The following is a 24,470-nucleotide window of genomic DNA, read 5'->3' as shown; positions in this document are numbered from 1 at the left end:
GAAAAAGACCTCAGAAAAGGATGAGACAGGTAACTGAGAGAAGAAGGCATTGAAGAAACATGGAAGAAAATAAGAAAGTAACAAAGATCAAGCACGAAGAAAGTAGGTAGGATCAGCTGTGAGACTAGCAGAAATAAGGAGGAAAGGGAAGAATGTGGGGAAGCCATAGGGGCTTAAGGAAAAGAAACAGATGAAGATGTGGCTAGAGAGAAAGGAGGAAAGGAAAAGTGAAAGGAGGAGGAGAGCTGGAGAAAGCAAGAGGTCATTGGAGATAAGTAGGGTGGTCAAGTGTCCCATGAGTCTTCCATTTGAAGGGGTGTCAAAGAAAGTAATCTGTTTGAAAGACTTGTCCAGTCCAAGGACTCAGCTACATTGGTAAAGATAAAACGCTTTATATGTGTTATAACACTGTGACATCAGATGGAGCTGCGGAGTCCCATCTTTCGCCAACGGAATTTCTCTGTATGACGTTTACAACACGTTTAACTGAATTGCTTCTTTGATGTGTCTAGATCCAGCCCAAGACAGTCACAATGCTGATGTGGCCTCACATCTTTCAGTAGGGAGTAATTACTAAATATTATAGTAATTATAAATTAGCGTGGTCACCTTTTATGCAAATTTGTGTCCTTTTTTTAATAAATATTTATTAAAGTTTTTGAATACAATACATAAATAATAAACAACATTACTTATATAATAACATAGTTTCATCACTTCTTTGGACTCCCTCACGTCTCCCGCTCCCACTTACATCGTTATAAAATTTTTTCAAGCAAATTATCATCTTGTTTAGAACCTTATATCCGCTCATTTAAATAAAATCTAGCAGTTCTCCAAAAAATTTATATTTTCCTTAATCACACTTATCGTCAAATTCAAATCTAATTCAGTGGTGGACAGTTATTTATGATCTAGCATCCTTCTTAACATTCAACCAAATTACAATATTTTTGTAGATAAATCTTAAATTTCTTCCAGTCTTCTTCAACCCTTTCTTCTCCTAGGTCTCGGATTCTGCCAGTCATCTCGGCCAGTTGCATATAGTCCATCAGCTGCATCTGCCACTCTTCCAGTGTGGGTAGATCTTGAGTTTTCCAGTTCTTAGCGATGAGTATCCTTGCTGCCATTGTTGCATACATAAAAAATGTTCGGTCCTTCTTTAACACCTTCTGGCCGACCATACCCAGAAGGAAGGCTTCTGGTTTCTTAGTGAAGGTATACTTAAATACCTTTTTCAACTCATTATAAATCATTTCCCAGAAGACCTTCACCTTAGGGCAGGTCCACCAAAGGTGAAAGAATGTTCCTTCATTTTCTTTACATTTCCAACATTTATTATCAGACAAATGGTATATTTTGGCAAGTTTAACTGGGGTCATGTACCATCTGTATATCATTTTCATTACATTTTCCTTCAGAGCATTACATGCAGTGAAGTTCAACCCAGTGGTCCACAACCTTTCCCAGTCCTCAAACATAATGTTATGCCCAATGTCCTGTGCCCACTTTATCATAGCCGATTTAACCATTTCGTCTTGTGTATTCCATTTTAACAGCAAGTTATACATTCTTGATAATACCTTAGTCTTTGGTTCTAACAATTCTGTTTCCAACTTCAATTTCTCCACCTGGAACCCTAACTTTTTGTCATTTTTAAAAACTTCTTTAATCTGAGCGTAATGTAACCAGTCTCGCACTTTATCCTTCATTTTCTCCAAACTCTGCAATTTCCAATTGTCTCCATCTTTTTCTAATATTTCCCAATATTTTGGCCATTTGGCCTCCATATTGGGTCTTTTTCGGGCCTTAGCTTCCAGAGGAGAAAGCCACCTTGGAGTTTTGTTTTCCAATAAGTCTTTATATTTTGTCCAGACATTAAACACTGCTTTTCTGACAATATGGTTCTTAAAGGCCTTGTTAATCTTAACTTTGTCGTACCATAAGTATGCATGCCAACCAAAAGCATTATTAAAACCTTCCAAATCCAGTACATCAGTGTCTTCAAGAAGTAGCCAATCTTTTAGCCAGCAGAAAGCTGCGGCCTCGTAGTACAACTTTAAGTCTGGCAGGGCAAAGCCCCCTCTTTCTTTCGCATCAGTTAATATCTTAAACTTAATTCTGGGCTTTTTGCCCTGCCAGACAAACTTAGAAATATCTCTCTGCCACTTCCGGAAGCACTCCGTCTTGTCCACAATCTGTAGTGTTTGAAACAAAAACAACATTTTTGGCAATACATTCATCTTAATAGCTGCAATTCGGCCTAACAAAGAAAGTTTCAATTTTGTCCAACTGTCTAAGTAAATTTGTGTCCTTTCACCCTCTTTTTTGCTGACGTATTTCCTGCTTTTTGGTGATGTGTTAGTGACAAAAGCTACTGAGTTGCTTCTAGCACTATTTACTTAGTGATGCCTCATCTTTCTATACATATTTACATTGCTTGTCAGATATAATGAAGGTTTATACCTGAGAGGAGTTGAAGGGGGGAACCAAAAAAAGACCTGTTCTAAGGTTAACAATACAGTATTATATGAGTATACTTAGAAGTAAGTCCTACTGATTTGGATTTACTGCCAGGCAAACTGATATAGGATTGCAGTCTTAGTAATCCTATACTTACTTCTGAGTAGGCTTGTATAGGATTGAACTGGAAAAAAAGGTTTCCAATACAGTGGTACCTTGGGTTAAGTACTTAATTTGTTCCGGAGGTCTGTTCTTAACCTGAAACTGTTCTTAACCTGAAGCACCACTTTAGCTAATGGGGCCTCCTGCTGCTGCAGCGCCGCCAGAACATGATTTCTGTTCTCATCCTGAAGCAAAGTTCTTAACCTGAGGTAATATTTCTGGGTTAGCGGAGTCTGTAACCTGAAGCGTATGTAACCTGAAGTGTATGTAACCCGAGGTACTACTGTATGCCTTCCTACTTATTTAAAATACTTTTCATATTTTTCTGCTTTCTTTTCTTTTCTCTCTATATTTATTTCATTTCATTTTTTATTTACAGTATCTGTACCCTGCTGTTCAGCCAGAGCAGCTAATATAAATTCAGTAGTTTCAGAGACACCTAATGAACACAATTCCCATTTTCAAGAACAGAGGACTATGGCCTGTGGGGCGTTTTAAGTGGTTGGTTTTCATAAGTTGAGCACTTAACTAAGAACCTAGCTGGAGTTTTCAAAGTGAAAATGCTTCCTCTCTAGCTTTCCACTTTCCTGCTTTACTTCAAAGCTTGGCGGAAGTGCTCCAGATTCCATGCCTTCACCCAGAGGCTATTGACATGGCATCAAAGGGCTGAGCAATGTCAACTTATCCTCTTATTCTTATCTGGAACTTTTCATCAGTAGATTCTGCCTTGTGAAAGTGGTCAAGAGGGCATGTAGGTAAATCTCTGCTGTGATACTCAAGGATGTATAGTCTTGATGTAAAGTTTATCAAGGTGACAACAACAATTTTAAAACAAAGAAGCATTCTTTCATTTATCTTTCATTTTGTGCATTTATTTTCTGTTAAATTCATTTTAGCAGTACTGAGGGCTGCAGGCTTTAAGTACATGTAATCAGTAAAAAGGTAAAGGTACCCCTGCCCGTACGGGCCAGTCTTGACAGACTCTAGGGTTATGCGCTCATCTCACTCTAGAGGCCGGGAGCCAGCGCTGTCTGGAGACACTTCCGGGTCACGTGGCCAGCGTGACGAAGCTGCTCCGGCGAACTGGCACCAGAGCAGCACACGAAAACGCTGTTTACCTTCCCGCTATAAAGCGGTACCTATTTATCTACCTGCACTTAAGGGTGCTTTCGAACTGCTAGGTGGGCAGGAGCTGGGACCGAACGACGGGAGCTCATCCCGCCGCGGGGATTCGAACCGCCGACCATACGATTGGCAAGTCCTAGGCGCTGAGGTCTTACCCACAGCGCCACCCACATCCCTTCATGTAATCAGTACGCTAACCAAAATAAAAGATCAAATCAAATGCACACACACATACATAGCTTAGCACAATCACCTGATGTATGTATACCAGATCAAATCAATGTTTCACCTCTATGGAACTTCAGCCATAGTGACATTTTTAAACCGATGGTACTGAGATTGTGTTCTGGCCATTACAAAATTAGACTTGAAAGTGTGTGAACCATGCCATGCTTGGTGAGACTGCTGGAGGGGTGGAGTTTCAGTGCCCTTCATAGTTCTTGCCCCCCTCCCCATGATTTTAGTGGCATAAATTACACAAAATAGTCCAAAGTGGGCATAGTTCCATAATTTGTAAAATTCATGCAGCTTTCAACTTCTTTTTGGCACTCAATTTGGGTCATTATTTTTTTACTTCAGAGTATATACACATCCATCAGTATAATGCAGATATGTTTTGGACAGTGTGTAATTTACTCAAAGTGGTAATTAGTACTTTGTGTTGAGTCCAGAATTAAGTGCCTAGGATAGTTCTGGTGAAAGCTGACTTCCCTGTCCAGTCCTATGCCATATGTAACACGGGGGGAACCGATGAGAAAGGAGGAATCCCTGCAAGATGGATGAAGACAACTTCAGCTAGTGGAACCAGGAGCTTTGAATATTGTTTTAAAAAAGAGCCCAAGTATTGGCAATTAGTTTGCAGCATTGTATGAGAAGTTCAGGTAATATATTTTTGAATAAGGAAGCTTCCCATTGTTTTTAAATAAGTGAGAATGCCCCTGTATGCCAGTGATATGTACTCATGTCTGTATATATCTTTTCTAGCAAATGCACACAAAATTTAAGCCCATGACTCCAGGTTCAGCAAGAGATATTCATGGAGGCCTGCTTCTCTACCTACATCTCTTTAGCTGGATCTGGGCATCTAATTAAAATGTGCTGGTTTGCTATGATATTTCCTATCCAGTTTTTGTATCCTTCTTTCACTTATTCATTGTGATTTGGCTTAAAGAATATAGTGGGTTTTATTTTAAAAGTAAAAAGCACCATACTGTACAGTGATATTTACTTTACAAGTCTTTTCCTTATATTTAGAATGAATACTGCATTGAGGTTTCTATCATGCCACAGTAAATGTTTACTTTTGTTGGTGCCAACTGTATGCATTACTGTCTTTACCAAGTATGAATCTTAGCTCTTTTTAATTTACTTTACAGGTTTTCACATATTGCTTTGGAAAGGTTTTCTTTGTGTTCTGTATGCCACTCCAAAAGATTCTGTGATTCTTTGGCCCACTTCAGATTTCACATTAAAACATGGATTAAAATAAACTATGGTTAAATCATGCAAATGCACAGTGTATTGGTGCTCATTGCTCAAATGTTTCTGGGGTGCTCTTTCTCCACTTACACTGCTGCTATGCTACAGATGACACAAGCTTGCCATGCCATGTGAGCTGGGCTTGTGGTACGTCAGGGTTCATTTTAGTGAAAGAAGCACTGAGCTTGGATTCTCATGATACAAAAAGCCACATTTTAACTGATCTGTCTGTCAAGTGAGGGCAAAGTGTAATGGGAACTTTTGAGCAGTGTGCATTATTAGCATGCTGCCTGTTCACATTTAACCATAGTTTATTTTAAATTATGGTTTAATGCAATGTGCACACCAGGCCTTTGTCTGAGACTCAGGATACTGATTAGAACTTGCTTGTAGAAGTATTTTGGAGTACAATTATGAAACCAAAATCAGTGACATTTCTGGTAAATTGTTTGAAGATTATTTTATAAGATAGTTGCATGTTTCTCAGGGTGAGGCATCTGTCTTGGGGATTGGTCCTGAGGCAGCTGGAGATATCCTTTTTTCACATTTTAATTCATATTCAAATCTGATGTACATATTCAAATCTCTGTGCAACTTTGTGTCATACTGATTTCTGTGAAAATTAGTGAAAATTCACAAACATTAAGCTGGTTGTATTTCCACATGTGAACTTTAGCAAACTGAACAGAGCTTGAGGGTTTAGTATGGAAACATGTATCTACTGATAACTATTAGTTATTGTACAATCATACTAATATAATTGCTTGGATATTTGTCTAAAATTAGGCTACAGTGGAGAACATCACTGATATATTAGAAACCTGTGCATGTCAGAATATTGTTTCGCAGCTAGTTCAATCTTTCCTTGCTACACTGGAATAATTTAATCACTGTAAATAGATTACAAATTAGTTTTAACTTTGTAACTGTGATTATTTCTACATCAACAACGACCCAGGTCATATCTTGTGTAGAGATAAAGATTCCCATTCCATATTATTTTAGGTGCTATTTAATTGTATGGTTAATGTTAAGTGGTATTTAACTTCAAAGATTAAGAGGTCTGTATTTCCTTCCTTTTATAGAGAATACAGTCCCAAAACATTTGTGTCCACCTCAACATTAATTGAGGAGTTAGCTAGTGGAAATGCACTGAGCAACTGTGCATGGATCAGTACTCAGTGAACAAATACCTTATTTGCACCAAGCTCACATGCAATGCATACGTTTCAACTACAGTAATGTAGTTAACGAAAATATATGTTATTTTGCCTGCATTTAAACATACAAAAGTAAGGTGGATATTCTGCCATGTAGGCAATGTAGAAAACAGAATATTATTCTAATTATTTTAAAAAGTATAAACCTTTCAGGATGACTTTGAATAATCGATCCACCCTCAACAGTTCCTCAACAGAGCCAGTGTGGTGTAGTGGTTAAGAGCGGTAGTCTCGTAATCTGGGGAACCGGGTTCGTGTCTCCGCTCCTCCACATGCAGCTGCTGGGTGACCTTGGGCCAGTCACACTTCTCTGAAGTCTCTCAGCCCCACTCACCTCACAGAGTGTTTGTTGTGGGGGAGGAAGGGAAAGGAGAATGTTAGCCGCTTTGAGACTCCTTCGGGTAGTGATAAAGCGGGATATCAAATTCAAACTCTTCTTCTAAGGATGTATGTGTTCATCTGTCATGTGTGAACACAAGAAATGAAATGCTTCATCAAAGGCAGCTTTTGCAGTGCTTTATACAGTTGTACTTCATTATTCACTGCAGAAAATGGATTCCTGCTAAAAATCCCACTTGATCACAAGCATTGCCTTACTTGCTGGAATATACTATAGGAAGATTACCAGTGGGATTCTCTATATATGTCCACTCAGAAGTATGCCCCATTAAGTCCAATGGGGCTTTCTGCCAGGTGGTTGCTATAGGATACCATTAATTATTACCAAAGTAGAAACATCTCCCAAAAAAGTATGTAGAACAGTGAAGGGGGATCTGTAGCTCATCAGATGTTGATAGACTACAACTCCCATCACTCCTGATAATGAATTGTGCTTGCTGGAACAGAAGGGAGTTGGAGTCCAGCAGTATCTGGAGGGTCACAGATTCAGAATCTCTGCTTTAGAACAGCATTGTACAATTTGTTGAAGCATCAAATTTCTTGAATTTGTAAAAATCACTAGTTTAAATTACAAAAACCCTTATCATTTCACTGGGTCAAAGTCAGTGTCATTATACAGATGGGAATTATGAACAGATTCGATTTGACATATGGACTAACTAATTATGAATTCTAGTGATACCACTAATTTCAGTTCAATCTGCTTCTCAGGTTAGCAAAGGGGGGAAAAGCTAATGACAACAAATGTGGTATTAACAATTTAGATGCTTGATAGTTGAAATAATCTTTATGATATAAGTAAACTAACTTCCGTGCAATTTGGAATCTGGCAACCAATTCATGAGTCCAAACACAGATTATTGTGAAAATATCGAATCTTCAGGGGATTCAAGACATATCTGGAAAAATGTATGAAGGATATCTTGTGGCTTTCCATTCAGGTGTCTCAGTTTAGGCCTTGATTACAAGAATGAACTTTTCATTCCAAAGTCTTGCTTGTTTCCTACGTCTTTGTAGGATAAATACGATCAAGAACTCTTTTTTTTGCTACTTATGACACATAATGTTCTAGATTGTGCAACTTGAGTAATAAAAAAGCAATCATTGGAATGGATTTGTAGAAAATCAAAGTAAGTACAAAGCAGAGGGGGAGGCATAGGGGGCAATAAATGAAAAGAATGAACATTGTCTTGTTAAGCAAGGTCAGGTGAAGGGGGCATGATTCGTACCAATCAGTCAATCAAAGACTTATGCCATAATTATTGCCAAATGAAGTCCTATTTCACTGGGATAAGTGGTGTCATAGGTTGTTTGTTCATGTGCATCACAAAATGTCCCTTTTCATAAGCTTAAAACACTTTCAAACAATTGCATTTTTCTTCTCTCCCCACCTCCTCAAATATAGACGTGGGATGTAGAACTGGAGAGATCAGCACAATCCTGGGCTGAGACATGTCTTTGGGAACACGGTCCTGCAAGTCTTCTTCCATCCATTGGACAGAACTTGGGAGCACACTGGGGAAGGTATGAATAATTATATTTTGCAAATGATTTCACACAGTGTAAAAAAGCCCCCACACGTTTTCCTTTAAAATGTCGTATAAACATTGTCTCTGTTGATAACTGCAGTGGCTGTTTGAATTATTTTTGAGTTTTCTTTGGTTCCTTTTTTGTAGATATAGACCTCTAACATTTCATGTCCAAGCATGGTATGATGAAGTGAGAGACTTCAGCTATCCTTATCCTCAAGAATGCAACCCTTATTGCCCTTATAGATGTTCTGGTCCTGTATGTACCCATTATACACAGGTGGGTATGCATTATTCTTCCCAATAGCAACAGTGATGTAATCAATTTGAGAAGTTTTTGCTTTGGATATAACACTAAGCCAGGGATTGTGTTTCTTTTCTTCCACTCACATATGGGAAAAGCAGGCAAAATTGGCCTATTCATGGTAAGCCATTAACTGTGGTTTACCTTGACATGTGAACTGGCCCAGTGTGTCATGAATTCAGTTTAAAGAGACAAGTATAGAATTTAGTAATGAAACATTCAGAATTCATTTTAAGCAAGTTTTGTTTAAAGTGACACTTAATATTATATATTATATATCCATTCTGCTTTTAAGAGCAAAATAATGATCAAAGATAATAACTGTTTTATTTTATTGAGATCAATAGATGATGTAAATAAGTGGAATTCCGTCAGAATCCACTCATCCTAGCAAGAGATCTGCAGTATATATACTTTCCTCGACTATTCAGTGTGCTGAACTTTAACTATATTAATTTTTCTTCTCTCTCTATGACTGCAGTACTGCCTGTATATATATATATTTTTAAAGTTTTCTGGATAGTATTATAATATTCATTTGTTTTGATTTGAGTCAGGCATTTAACTGTCTTTCTTTCGTTTTGTCCAATAGGTGGTATGGGCCACAAGTAGCAGAATAGGTTGTGCAGTTAATTTGTGCCATAACATGAATGTCTGGGGACAGATATGGCCAAAAGCCATTTACCTAGTGTGCAATTATTCTCCCAAGTAAGTATATATGACAGATTAAGAAGTTAGCTATGGTACATTGGTACACAGAGATAGGTATAAAAGAACCCCAGTGCCATTTTTTAAAATACAGAAAAGCTATTGGGAGGGTAACTTTGGGAGGGTTGGAACCTGTGGCCCACCAGATGTTCTTGGACCAGATGTTCAGCCCTAGATTTGCCCCAGCCAAAGGCCAAATGGTTAGGAATGATGGGTGTTATAATCTAACATCTGCAGGACCAAAGATTAGTAGTCATTCCTGGACTACAGAAATGACAGAGGTGGGTCTGCTTTATTATTTCCCCACACAAGCTGCTTTTTAATCTCATAAGGTACACATGGGTTTGTGACAATTTAACACCCCACTCTCGCCACCATCATGTTTCTGTTCCATATTCCCAATCCCTAAGGTTTCTTTTCTTTTAGCGTGGGGGGGGGGTGTCTGTTACATTTATAAATATATCAGCCACTCCCCATGTGGTTGGGTCATTAAAATATTACCCCAGCCACATGGAAGCTGGTCCCAGAAAATGTGCCTGTTACACATAATTAAACCTTGACACCTGTGTTTATTTCGAAAGGACAAAGGAACTTTTTAAATTAAGTTTTCAATTTTACATTTCAAAATAAACATTTTACAAACTTTAAAATATCCAATGACTTCCCTTCTTCTCCTTCCATGGTTCATTTCATGTATCACACATTCCTGCATATTTTGCTATAACCATTCACATCAGTTTTCCACTTTTACATCCATCAAAAATTATTTACTCTGTTGAATTTATCTTAGTGCTGCCAGCATTTTCAGCTGTATACAGTTATTTTCAATAAATGTTTTCCACTCTTTTTAAAATGTATGTTCTTCTTGCTCTCTTATTCTCTATGTTAAATGTGCAAGTTCTGCATATTCTATCAATTTAAGTTGCCAATTCTCTTTAGTTGGGAGCTCGTTCACTTTCCAGTTTGGGGCTAACAAAACACAGGCTGCAGTTGTTGCGTACATAAATAACCTTTTGCATGCCCAGTCGCAGACCCCTCATCCCCAGGAGCCAGGCCCGGATAAATAAGACACAACACAGCATAGTTATGGGATTAAAATTAGGTCACAACTTTATTAAAATTCAGATGTAGGAAACCTTGGCTTAGGCGTTGGGCATGTATCCATCTCAGCCCCCAATTGTGGTCTGAGGCTAAGAAGGGACAGACAGGAATTATGGGGGACACTGCAAAACATGTGTTTACGCAGCTGCCCCCTTCCAGTTCTGGGAGTCAGTGACTCCCAGCATAAACCCCTCTAACAGGGCCCTGCTAACAAGCATTTTCAAATAATTCTCTTTCAATGAATAAAGGTAAAGGTAAAGGGACCCCTGACTGTTAGGTCCACTCGTGACTGACTCTGGGGTTGTGGCTCTCATCTCGCTTTATTGGCCGAGGGAGCAGGCGTACAGCTTCCGGGTCATGTGGCCAGCATGACTAAGCCGCTTCTGGCGAACCAGAGCAGTGCACAGAAACACCGTTTACCTTCCCGCTGGAGTGGTACCTATTTATCTACTTGCACTTTGACGTGCTTTTGAACTGCTAGGTTAGCAGGAGCTGGGACAGAGCAACAGGAGCTCACCCCGTCACGGGGATTCGAACCGCCAACCTTCTGATCGGCAAGTCCTAGGCTCTGTGGTTTAACCCACAGCACCACCCAATTTCAATGAATAACATTCAGTAAATTCCAGGTCGCTTTTCCAAAGCTTCTCCCAGAGGTTAAGATCTATATTGTGTCCTATATCTATTGCCCAGTGTGTCATTGGAGCCTTACCTTGCTCGTCTTTTGTTTCCCATTCTTATAAAAAATTATGCATTTTAGACAGAAGTTTATCCTTATTTTGTAAGAGTTCTTTTTCAAATTGTGAGCTTTGGTCCAGAAATACATTCTTTCTATCTAATTTAAACATGTCATATACCTGGTGATATTGCAACCAATCTGTAACTTGGCTCCTTAAGTATTCCGTTGATTTCAGTTTGGGTCCCCCCCTCCCTGTACAACCCAGAAGTTCCCTGTAAGTCACACATTGTCTGTCCACAGACAAAAGGAACATTTAATCTATTAGGTAACAGAGAAAAATCAGACTGAATTTTCTGTTTTGAGTTTCTGTAATGTGCTGTAATGTGTTGCATTGATTCTAGTGGAGCTTTGACCCAGTGCAATGGTAACACGTTTTGAATTTTGCAACATTCCAAGCATTCTCGAAAATCTGCCAGCTCCATTTATATACACAATCTGCTCATTTTACAACAGATGATTAGAGGGGATTTGATTGGCAGCAGTTCACCTGCATTATGGTAATTTTGCATGGTGTTAAATAAGGCTGCACTCGGCTACATTCTTCCTTGGCTTTGGAACAGCATGGGCAGAGCAGACCTATACTCCAAATTTTTTTGGTTTGGGAGGGGAGGGAGATATGGCACTACTGTGCTGGCAGAATGATAGTCACGTACTGTACCCAAAGGAGTGGAGGGACAACCATAAAGTTCCCATAAGGAGAAAAATAGCAAACACCACTTTCTCCCTCCCAGACACATGGAAACACCACCGAAATATGCTAATGAGGAGCTATGCCAGACAGGCGCTTGCATGACAGACTTGGAGGGAGCCAATGAATTCAGATCCCAGGAGCGGACCCACATCACTCTCCCCTGAGTTGCTGCACAACTTGGAAAATTATACCCCAGTGCTCCCTTTCCACAAGTGCCATTGGCACCCGCATAGGCAGAATCAACACCACTATTGTGAGTCACCAATGATCCTTCCAAGCAAAGGTTTGAGTCTCCCTTGTGTGGCTCATGATCAGCATTTCAGAACACAGCACACACAAAGAGAAGGAAAAAGATCCCACACAACGCTGTACCCACATAGCTTTCTGGGCAGGAAGCCTGCATAAAACACATACAAAGAGTATGTACCCCAATGTATCCTCTCTTCTGTTCTCATTAGGAAAAATAAAAATACCCCTCGGTTTGGCCACTTATCAATCTCAGCCCTCATTTGTGAAATCAAGCAATTTCTTCTGTACCTTTGGCTCTACCAGCAGGAAGGATAATCTTCTGAGCATGTTTCTGGGGATTAGCTATATATGTTGCAGCTATAGATCACGTTGTCCTACTTACCAAATGCATTAATTGTGCCTGTAGCTCAATAAAATACTATATCAAAAGCTTATTAAGGCCAGAGAATGTCTCTGCTCTCCCTGCCCCCAGGCCATTTAGGGTAATGCTTTGGAAGCAAATCTACCATTTATGGCATGTCGCCATAGCTTTAGCTGTGCCACTCTTACAGCACCATCTAGGAGGTATGACTTGTGCCCCCGAAAAAGCAGTCCAGGTGAACCAACCGCCCCAGTTGGGTGAGAGGAAGTTTCACAGACACAAGTGCCTGTGTCCTTATTAGGTCAGTGATAGACCTTTTAAACTGTGCAAAACAAAATATTTATCATGAATATATTTCACTAAATAGCATTTCTCCCCTAGGGGTAATTGGTGGGGGCATGCACCGTACAAGCATGGTCGCCCATGTTCTGCATGTCCACCTAGTTTTGGAGGAGGCTGCAGAGAAAATCTTTGTTATAAAGGTGTGTATTCAGCAAATTAAATTCTATCTGCTGCCACTTTTCTTGGTATCCAAGGGAAAGGGAAGGGATCATTTGATTCCATGGGAATTCTATGTGTTGGTCAAAGCCTTATTTGTATTTTTTACCCCACATGAACTGACTTTGATGGTCAGAAAAACATAATGAATATTTGGCTTTAACAATTTGTACCAAAAAGCTTTTGCAAATCGACACCTATATCATTTCATCTTTTAAGAAAGACCAAAAATCATGCAATGAATTCATTAACAGTGCAAACCTACATATGTCTATTCAGAAGTGAATCCTACTGGGCTTACTTTCAAGTCAGCAAACATTGAATTGCAGCCTAAATTTATCCTAATTCAGAACATTCTGAACACAACACAAGGCATTTTCACACTTTCTATCTGGGGATCAAATGTAGCATACAGTGGTACCTTGGTTTGCATATGTCTTGGTTTGCATACCTTTTGGATTACGAACACGTCAAACCTGGAAGTGTGTGTTCCAGTTTGCAACTTTTTTTTGGATTACAACTCATATTTTTTATATTGCGAACAAATTTTTTTGGGAAGCCCCATTGGCGAAAGTGTGCCTTGGGTTACAACCTGTTTTGGTTTACAAACGGACCTCCGGAACAGATTATAGTTGTAAACCAGGTACCACTGTAATTGGAGTGCTGACCAACATGTACTTATTAGAATATAAGTAAAGGTCTTCCCTGCGTAGAACTGTACTTGAATAGAGTTTTCTGTGTAATCTGGAATGTTGCCTTTGCAAGCTTCCTAAGTCCATAGAGCAGGCATGGGGAAGCTATAGCCCTCCAGATGTATTTGGACAACAATTCCCATCATACCTGGCCATTGGCTGGGGTCAATGGAGGTTGGAGTCCAACAACATCTAAAGGGCCATAGGCTCTCTACCCCTCACTACTATAAACTGGCTCTCTACAGACATTATAATGAACCACATACCGTATATTGAGGAAAAGCCTGTACCTGTGATGCTGCCTCTCAATGCATTTTCATTATCTCCAGATTGAAGAGGATAATCTCTCATTGTGTCAGCAGCTTTGCATCCTAATACATTTACTTTTGTTTGTAACCTTCACTTAGTGACATGATAGTAAAAACAATTATCACAAGCCAGCCAGTACTAAACATTTTCAAGTCCCATTAATTGTAGTGAGAAATATTTACTCCCAGCAGGGCCTGGAGGTTCTAAGTACTAAGCTGCATTTAGTACTAAGCTGCACACAAGCTCCATACAGTGGGACTTACTTCCAAGTAGACCTCCATCAGATTGCTTTGGCTTCCTCGTGGCCAGTTACAAGGCATACTTGCTATTCCATTTCTGATTCACAGGAATTGACTGTTGTTTTAAAAATGGCATTTGTTCCATTTGTTTGCTATAACAGAAGGTTCAGAAAGACGTTACTCTCCAGAGATGGAAACCAATGAGATTGAACGGCAGCAGTCACATGTTCAGGATTCATCACAAAATCGATTAAGGTCACATGCAGCATCTGATGACGGTGACAGAAATGAAGTCATAAGCAAACTACAAATGTGTAAGTCAATTTCATTTTTATCATCGGTTTCATTTTGTTGTTGGATTTTTCTAACACTTTGGGACACTGAAATAATAATGGCCACTTTCTCCCCCAGCTCAAATTGTTTCCTGTGAAGTACGGCTAAGGGACCAGTGCAAAGGAACAACTTGTAATAGGTAGGGCATCCTTCCAGTTTATCCAGAATCCATGGGATTACATGCATTTTTAAATTTGATTGTTTTTGCCATTATTCTCAGATCAAATTGTTTTCCTCCCTAGGTATGAATGTCCTGCTGGCTGTTTGGACAGCAGTGCCAAAGTAGTTGGAAGTGTACATTATGACATGGTAAAAATATTATAATTAAGACTCACTGTAGCACCATTTGATTACATTTTTTTTATCTAGGAGGTTAGTTAATGCACACTATCATTGACAAAACATTATGTAAACAGAACTGGGTGAAAAGTAAGCTAAAATTGATAGAAATATCTGAGGATAACTGTTTGGTGAGACTTTACTCATTATCTCATTTTGAGTTGGAGATTTAGTTAGCACTCACGTAGAGAATTCACAAGTATAGTCAGACATACTGAGTTGTATCCAGTGTCTTTCATATTCAGAATAGACATGTTGAAATTGATTGACCTGATTAACTCAGGTCCATTGATTTCAATAGGGCTATTCTGAGTAGAACTTAGTTGGACACAACCTAATATATCTGGTATCATTTGCTAACTCATCTTTAATAGCATAAAACTGAAAATGACTAATTGATGACTGACTTGCAGTGTGCCAGAATATAAGAAAAACACAAGAGTTTGCTTTGGAATAGAGGTGCTCCTCCTTTTGGAAACATCATGGGGGAAATAATTGTTTGGGTATGGATCTTAATTTCTGTTTCTGTGTTTTTCTATCATAGCAATCAAGCATTTGCAGAGCTGCAATACATTATGGCATCCTAGATAATGATGGTGGCTGGGTTGATGTTACCAGGCAAGGAAGAAGAAATTATTTCATTAAATCCTATAGAAATGGAGTTCAGTCAATTGGGTGAGTAAAAATACAAATATTCAGCCACAAATGTTGTAGGTAAATCTCACGTTTTTAATATATTAGCCTATCAGCATGGGACATGGGTGGCGCTGTGGTCTAAACCACTAAGCCCCTTGGGCTTGCCGATCAGAAGGTCGGCGGTTCGAATCCCCGTGACGGGGTGAGCTCCCATTGTTTGGTCCCAGCTCCTGCCAACCTAGCAGTTCAAAAGGACACCCAAAGTGCAAGTAGATAAATAGGTACCACTCCGGCAGGAAGGTAAACTGCTCTGGTTTCACCAGAAGTGGCTTAGTCATGCTGGCCACCTGACCTGGAAGCTGTCTGTGGACAAACGCCAGCTCCCTTGGCCTATAGAGCGAGATGAGCGTCGCAACCCCAGAGTCGTCCATGGCTGGACCTAACGGTCAGGGGTACCTTTACCTAAGCATATTTATATATATAAAGGTAAAGGTAAAGGTACCCCTGCCCGTACAGGCCAGTCGTGTCCGACTCTAGGGTTGCGTGCTCATCTCGCTATAGAGGCAGTGAGCTGGCGCCGTCCGAAGACACTTCCGGGTCACGTGGCCAGCGTGACTAAGCTGCAGCTGGCGAGCCAGCACCAGCGCAGCACACGGAAACGCCGTTTACCTTCCCGCTATAAAGCGGTCCCTATTTATCTATTTGCACTTAAGAGTGCTTTCGAACTGCTAGGTGGGCAGGAGCTGGGACCGAATGATGGGAGCTCACCCCGCCGCGGGGATCCGAACCACCGACCATATGATCGGCAAGTCCTAGGCACTGAGGTTTTACCCACAGCGCCACCCGCGTAATTTATATAAAAAATCAAAACTAAATCCTGTTTTTCTGCCATATAAAGCTGCTTTTATAATCAAGTTTTTAAATGTTGTGAAATAAAAATATATATCCTGAGCAGAGATTTTGTTTTACCATATAATACTTGTCACTGTTTACTGTTATGTTGTAAGATAACATAGTATCTATGAACCTTGAATACTAATCAGAAAATTACTTCAGTAGTCATCTCAGTCTTTCTGAAATCCTCTGGTCTTTTGAAGTAACCTGGCTGTCACTCCATTCATCTCCCCAAAATTTCTGCATTATAATTTTTGCCATCTCTTGTTCAGTCAGTGGAACTTTAGGCTGAATCAACACAGTAAAGGATCCTCCAGCAGGTTTAAATCAATCACTTGACTTTGTGTTGGATGCTCTTAAATGTTTAGTACTTAAATACATATTTATGCAGCCTCATTGAATTTATTTATTTATGTAGAGACCTAAAGCTGCATTCTTATTCAAGCTTGGGAATGAGATGCATTGAAGTTAATGAAATCTGCTTCAGAGAAGACATGTATAACACTACACTATAAGTTAGAACAGTGGCGTAGCGTGGGTTGTCAGCACCCGGGGCAAGGCAAGTAATTTGCACCCCCTAACCCTGGATTTGCGCCCCCTAACCTTTCCCTAACCCTAACCCCCAGATGTTGTGCCCGATGCGGCCGGCACCCCCTGCACCCCCCACGCTACGCCACTGAGTTAGAAAGATGCTTGCAGAGTGGATTTCTACACAGTTGTAGAAGTATTCAAACAACATATTTTTGTTCCATTTTCCAATTAATTTGTGCTCCTTTTGCTCAGTTATTAAAAATGTTTGCGGCAATTGTTTTATGATTTCATTGTACATCACTTTGGAGAGCATACATAAAGCAAATATATGGGTGTTGGTAATAATAGCTACGTTTCTGTTTTTATTGTAGCAAATACCAGTCTGCGAATTCCTTCACAGTCTCTAAAGTGCCAGGTTAGCATTAATTTATATAATACAGCATTACTCATTCATTAATGTATATGTCATCTATTAACATTTATTTGAGTATGCTTTTTAAAATTTCAGTGCAAGCTATCACTTGTGAAACAACTGTGGAACAATTATGCCCATTTTACAAGCCAGCCACACATTGCCCACGGTAAGCTATTTAAATATGTCTGTTGTTTAATTGCCATTCCTATCACAATGCAGGGGAAAAGCTATTACAAACCATATGGTGATGTTGAACTAGAAATATTAGAGTCATTAGACTTCCTTATATACTGAACTTCAGGCTGCTGACATTATACTGAACCTTATGAATATAAGTTCATACACTGAGGGTGCAGATGGGGGCCACTATGCCAATCCTGAAACAGGCATATTTATTTTCCTTCCCATTAAAACATTTTTTTATGGGGAGAAATGGAAAGGGAAATGGAAAAAAAGGAAAAGGAGCCTGGCAGGGCTTTGGTTTTGGCCATTTGCTCACCACAACCACTCCTTATGTTGACTAAGTCAGATTGCTCTGTAGTTGATACATAGGTGGAACTCTCTGAGCTCCCATTCATAAAAAATGTGCTTATCCATTCACACAGTGAGTTCTGTGTGCACACTGAAGCATGTACAAGTACTATGAACTGAAGGCAAAGCCAGAATCGTTGGGAAATCTTCAAGCAGTCCATAGTGTTAAAAGCCCATATGACCAAGAGAACAGGAAAAATAATAGAACAAAGCAATGCATGAACATAAAACTGTTGCATTATGTGTGCTTTTCATTGGATGAAATGATCGAAAATTTGTGCTTTACATGTGAAAAAGTTATAATTGTCTATGTTTTTATTTTATTTTCGATTTTCAAGGCTCTATTGTCCTCACAACTGCATGCAGGCAAATCCACATTATGCTCGAGTGATAGGATCAAGAATTTATTCTGATGTAAGTGAGATAACATATTTCTAAATCTGGAGTGTAAAATAATTGCATTTATACAATTATGTATTATTTATTTATACTAGCTTAGCAGGTTGGGAATTGAATCATTAAAAATATGTGGCTTCATTTCCAGTTTAGATCCATTGATATACATTGATTCTCTGATTTAATTTTTTAGTGCAAACAGACACTATGTTTACAAAGCTGCTTGTTGTCTGTTTTAGCCACTTGAACCAATTGTGAACCAGTATAGATACATACAGTTCAGATATATTCAGTTTCTTTCCAGTCACAGGATACTTTTACACATACCGTATCCATGTGGTAAACCCTAACAATTAAAACCTATTTCAGGATGCCACATGGCCGCAATACATATTTTGTGCTAGGAAAGATCTGAAATTGTCAAGAGGAATGTTGAACTGCAAACAGAAAGTAGACCACACAACACAAGCAGACTAAGAAAAGCCAAAGCAGGAAAGATTTCACTGACTGGCTGTTCTCCTCAGCTGACTGTGGCTCCATTCATACACTTACATGTCTTAGTTGCTGTTGGCATCCGTCTCCTTCAGGAGACAATGGGGGAGTGCGCCTTTGGGGGCAGAGCCAAACTGTTGGAAGGTTACACCACCTGCTGTGGCTCTAGAGACTGAAGTGGAAGAGACATGTTTTGTTGCAGCCAGGGCAGATGAAGGTGTCCAGTTGTGCTGCTGCAGATGCACCATGACGTTTCTTCTCTCTGCACTCCTCCCAGCCATCATTTCTGACCTTTAAAGCCCTAAATGGCCTTGGTCCAGTATACCTGAAGGAGCATCTCCACCCCCATTGTTCAGCCCAGACACTGCGGTCCAGTGCCAAGGGCCTTCTGTTGGTTCCCTCGCTGCAAGAAGCCAAGTTGCAGGGAACCAGGCAGAGGGCCTTCTCGGTAGTGGCACCCGCCCTGTAGAACACCCTCCCACTAGATGTCAAAGGAAAAAACAACTACCAGACTTTTAGAAGACATCTGAAGGCAGCCCTGTTTCGGGAAGCTTTTAATGTTTAATAGACTATTGTATTTTAATATTTTCTTGGAAGCCAGATGGGCAGGGTATAAATAATAAATTTATTTATTTATTTATTTATTTATCTATTTATTTATTTATTTATTTATTATTTTTATTTTACTCTGGTCATTGCTATGGATACATGACTTAACTGCCTGTCTCCAGGCACTGCAGTTGTTTGCAAGGGATTCCCACATGGTGGGGTTGATGTTACATGTCATGTTTGCAGACATCTTTGAACATAGAGTTGGCCTGGTGCTGGAAGCCAGCTCCCCGTAGAGAACGTCCTTGGGGATCTTCCCATCTTCCATTCTGTGGACATGACCAAGCCAGCATAGGTGTCACTGGAACAGGAGTCATAGTAGTTACTGGCTATATCACTACGCAGTACCCTCCAGATGTTTTGGATTACAGCTTCCATCAGCTCCAGCCAATATGATAGAACTTGTAGACCAAACTATCCTGAGGGTATCATGTTGGGGAAGGAATGAGGCACAACTAGCAGTCTTATAAGCTAGAAATGGTTGCTGCCAAATTCATGTTTCGGTGGCTCACTTTTAATGGTTTTACCATCACTTGTTTGTTAGAAAATACTCTGGCAAGATTGGTTTATTCAGTACTTGTCAAGTAATGATGAAAGCCAGAAATGTGATCATGCCCTTCTTCAATATATATGCTGGTGACTGCAGTCGTGTACAATAGTACAGGGCGATTTCAACTATGCTGACAATCTGATTGACATTTGAATTATATACACACATCTCTCCTCATATGTTTGAGAGCACATTGATAACTTTCTATAGCAGAATAGGTAAAATTCCCTGGAATTCCATCTGTGATCAATAATAAATATCTATGTAAATAAAGGCTTGAAAGATCCTTTTATAAGTGTTTAACATGCCTTTGCAGACTGATTCTATGCTATTGTAAGTATCTGGAATTTTGCTGAGTAGCGAAAGAAGGAAAATGATTAAGCAGCTCGGTATTCAGATTCTGTGACCTGTTAAATGCTGATGAATGCCAAAGGGTTCACAGCACAGCAATAAAGCGAGGCCTTGTAATACTATATGAAATGTTCATGCTAACTTTTAAAGTACTTTAGACAGTCTTATTTATGCATGGGGCTGTACTGCAACCCAGTAAGACTATGGCCAATATATATATATATATATATATATATATATATATAATTGCTTAGTAAAGTGTGTTAAATGCAGACTATGAGTTACCCAGTACCTTTCATAGTTACCAATGCATGTTCATTTCGTCTTTATTAAAACTACATTTTCCCCAAAGAAAATGATGGTGAATACCTTGGTGCTACATAAACCACAAAAAAGAGAGAGAGATAAAAGTTCCGTCACTTGATTTGAAATTTTTCATTTTTAAAAAACCCCTTCTATTTTAATTTTCTTAGGCATCTAGTATCTGTCGGACAGCTATACATGCTGGAGTGATTCGGAATGAAGGAGGCTTTGTTGACGTTATGCCAGTGGATAAAAGAAGGATGTATACTGCTTCATTTCAAAATGGGATTTTTTCAGAAAGGTACAGAGTGTGACTTTGAAGACCAGTGTTTACTATCTACATGCACACACCTGCCATTCTTTGCAATCCTACATTAATCCTGGAATAGTTGTGTTCTACTTAATGCTAATTAACCAGACGTGAGTTGTATAACAATGGCAATTGCCAGGGAGAAGCAGCTGCCTGTTTCCCGTAAGCTCAAATCATAACCCTAAAAGCTGCTTATGAATAAAAACAACTCTTTTGTTGTTGAACCAGTAGCAAATGCCACAGTAGCTGATAAGAAAGTTGCATTGAGTTTCTTCAGGATTTTCAGGTTTGCTTCTGCCTAGGTATACACGTTTATATCCACAATTTATCAGCAAAGTCCTGTCAACATTAAGCATGTGAAATCTCATTTAATTCAGTGATAGAGTTGGCATTTAAAAGCAGAAGTGTTTCACTTTGTATTGTGCCCTAATTATTTAGTGTAGGTAGCTAAGTTCTTTTTACACAGGAGGAGTTCAACCCCCACCTCCCCAAATCAGACGGGCAATAGCTGTGTACTCTAAATAATCACCTTCTTTAGACTATATATATATGATGTGTAGGGGTATAGAGAAGATATATTTGGTGGCATGTAGAAATAAACAACAAAAAAAGTTTTACTAAATTTGTAAAATTGCAAAAGAGAATGATAGAACTATCCCAATTCCCTAGTGTAGATGGCTTGAATGGTGGTGGTGGTTAGGATAGTGTGCAATTGCAATTGCCTATCCATTGGATTTCATTGCTGGAGAGGAATCTACTGGTGGGGAGGCTCCGGCTCTGTGGGCAGAAGCCAGTGTGGTGTAGTGGTTAAGAGCAGTAGACTTGTAATCTGGTGAACCGGGTTCGTGTCTCCGCTCCTCCACATGCAGCTGCTGGGTGACCTTGGGCTAGTCACGCTTCTCTGAAGTCTCTCAGCCTCACCCACCTAATGGAGTGTTTGTCATGGGGGAGGAAGGGAAAGGAGGTTGTTAGCCACTTTGAGACTCCTTAGGGTAGTGATAAAGCGGGATATCAAATCCAAACTCCTCCTCCTCCAGTAGGAGGCCCCTAAATGAGCTGGACCAGTGCCTTGTGGATTTCCCAAGGGATCCAATCTTTCTTCTCTCTGCTATGCCAGCCTTGTTTGGTAAATAGTAAATATAATGACAAAATCTGCAACCCCACCTTCTGCCCGGGCTGGCATGAGCTAGCTGGGCTCAGGATATGTCAAAGAGGCCTACTCTGCCCATGTCATAAAATGTGTGTCAGGATTTCTGATCCTAGTAGTTGTTTTGATAGCTCTAAGCTATTGAATTGTATCATAATTTTACATGCTGTCAAGCATGGGTCTGTAATAACCTTGAACACAAGATTGGCCTGGTGTGTTGTTGTTTTTCTGGGAGGGTTGCACTTATTGAGAACTAGATGTTTTACTTCAGCAGACAGTATTGAGCATTTGGAAGTACAGATGGAAATACAGATAGAAATTTCTGAATGCCTATTTGCACATCTGATGGTGGGAGAACCAGGGCTTCTGCAGATGGCTTAAATGTATGCGTAGATTTATCTCTAGAATAAGTGCTTGGTAAGATTGAGATCTTAAAACACAAACTAACCTATATGAAATGTTACTACTTTTCCCCTTCTGTAGTTTACAGAATCCTCCAGGAGGCAAGGCATTCAGAGTGTTTGCTGTGGTTTGAAGGTAACAAGTAAACTGTAAAAACAAAAGCTAAATACAGTGCTTGGAAGAAGAGAAAGAAAATGCCATCTAATTTCCTTCCTCAAGTTTGTATAAAGATGTAATATTGCTGTACAGAATATATTTACTGTTTTCTGACTGAAAAGCGGTTTAACTGCATGTAAATCTTAATGGGGAAAATCTGTAAAGTTAAACATGGGAAAATGCATATGAAAAACTATGATGATAAATAACTTGTTTTGAATCCTGTGTTAAATATTGCTATATTTTCTTAGCATTTATTCCTATGCAATTCGTTTGAAGCTCATAAATGTTCCACAATTTAAAAACAAAACAAAACTGAATACATTATTATTATTATTATTATGGTGTTTTATGTATGCCACTAACATTAACTGTAAAGGTATATCTATGATAGATCTTATATCCACTGTATATATCATTTTTCATTGCTTAAAATTGGAAAAAATAACTAATTCCCTAAAGCAAGGTGAACATATATTATTGCAGAAACACACAAAGTCAAAAGAATGAGATATTTTGCCATTTTTACACTTTTCTGTTTTGATCCAACTTTTTAAAATGCCAGTTAAAACGAATCCTAGTTGAGAGCAGTATATTTTTAAAAATATAATAACTGTCTTGTTTTTGTATCGTGTTGGTAATTCAAATCTTAAAAAAAGCAGGATCAGATGCCACCAGCTTGGTGCAAGCAGTTGTTTACATAATGATATGTAAAAGTTGGGTTAAAAGCCAGTAGCAGCCCCTGTGTGGGGGCGGGGGGGGGACACACTGGCTTTCTGGCATCGGCATCACTGCAGCTCACCTAGATGAGGTTGGGGTGTGGCAGGGCAGCAACAACATCAAGTCTGCATGAGTAGGCTGGCAGAGTCAATCTAGCACTCTCACAGGTGCACACAAGGACCTTTCACCTCTCTGTCACCCTGTCCCAGTCCCATAAGCACTGCCCCACCACTCCTGTTAAAAATTAAGAGTTTTAAATCCTACAGTCATGTCAAGCATTGGTGAAACTGACATTTGAGTAAACCCTTAGAACTGGGTTTAAGACAGACTATATCTGTACTTTTCCGTGTATAAGACGCCCCCATGTGTAAGACTCCAAATAGAGAAAATGAGGTGGGGATTGTCCATATTTGTAGAGCTTTTGTAGGGGAGGGGGTTTCCGAAATTTGCTCACCCTCAGGAATGCAACAGCCAATCGCATGCATATCAACGATGCCACCAATCATCTGCACGCTCGCCAAAAGCAAGTACCAATCGCATGCCCAATTGCCGCAGCAGCCACCCACCAACCTTGCAGCACCCACCAATCACCCGCAAAATGCAGCAGATATTATCCTGCTCACTGCAGCTACCAATCGCCCGTCACACTTCTCCACTATCCGTGTATTAGATGACCCCAAGTTTTTAGCATAATATTTTAATAAAATAACCTAGTCTTATACACGGAAAAATACCGTAGTTCATTTGGGCTCCAGTAAATCAGCTCCCAGAAATATCATGGACATAGAATCACAAAACCAAAAAGCTCTAAGGAAACACAGATGTCCCCCTTCTTGCAACCCCCTGCAATGCAGGAATCTTTTCACCCAACATAGAGCTTTTTACCTGAGATTAAGGTGCTCTACCAAACTGAGCTATCACTATGCACAAGGCTGTTTGTAAGACTGACACCCCATACTACATAAACTGTCTTGTATAGTACTGGTAAATGGTGAAACTGCAGAATAACGGAATTTGTAACATAGGCCCTAATACCTTCAATTTCTTCATCTGATGCATATTCCTGCAGGGCGGGAGACATCTCATTTAT

At 39.6% G+C, this 24,470-nt stretch overlaps 1 protein-coding gene across 2 annotated transcripts in view; it reads left to right on the top strand.

Annotated features, from left to right (window-relative positions):
* CRISPLD1 (cysteine rich secretory protein LCCL domain containing 1) overlaps positions 1-23,376 on the top strand; it is a 30,300-nt gene extending 6,924 nt beyond the window's left edge. For both annotated transcript variants that reach the window (XM_081874406.1, XM_081874407.1), the window contains exons 3-15: positions 8,254-8,372; positions 8,525-8,657; positions 9,274-9,389; positions 12,909-13,009; positions 14,427-14,579; positions 14,677-14,737; positions 14,841-14,907; positions 15,482-15,612; positions 17,370-17,413; positions 17,507-17,579; positions 18,283-18,358; positions 20,816-20,946; positions 22,586-23,376. In XM_081874406.1, coding sequence (XP_081730532.1) covers positions 8,254-8,372; positions 8,525-8,657; positions 9,274-9,389; positions 12,909-13,009; positions 14,427-14,579; positions 14,677-14,737; positions 14,841-14,907; positions 15,482-15,612; positions 17,370-17,413; positions 17,507-17,579; positions 18,283-18,358; positions 20,816-20,946; positions 22,586-22,637 — 1,257 coding nt within the window. In that variant the 3' untranslated portion in view covers positions 22,638-23,376. The remainder of the gene's footprint in view (positions 1-8,253; positions 8,373-8,524; positions 8,658-9,273; positions 9,390-12,908; positions 13,010-14,426; positions 14,580-14,676; positions 14,738-14,840; positions 14,908-15,481; positions 15,613-17,369; positions 17,414-17,506; positions 17,580-18,282; positions 18,359-20,815; positions 20,947-22,585) is intronic.
* The last annotated feature ends 1,094 nt before the right edge of the window (positions 23,377-24,470 follow it).

This window comes from Podarcis erhardii (genome assembly GCF_964252035.2).
Source record: "Podarcis erhardii genome assembly, chromosome: 8".
In the NCBI taxonomy this organism is placed as follows: domain Eukaryota; kingdom Metazoa; phylum Chordata; class Lepidosauria; order Squamata; family Lacertidae; genus Podarcis; species Podarcis erhardii.
This window is presented reverse-complemented; position numbering and strand designations above follow the sequence as displayed.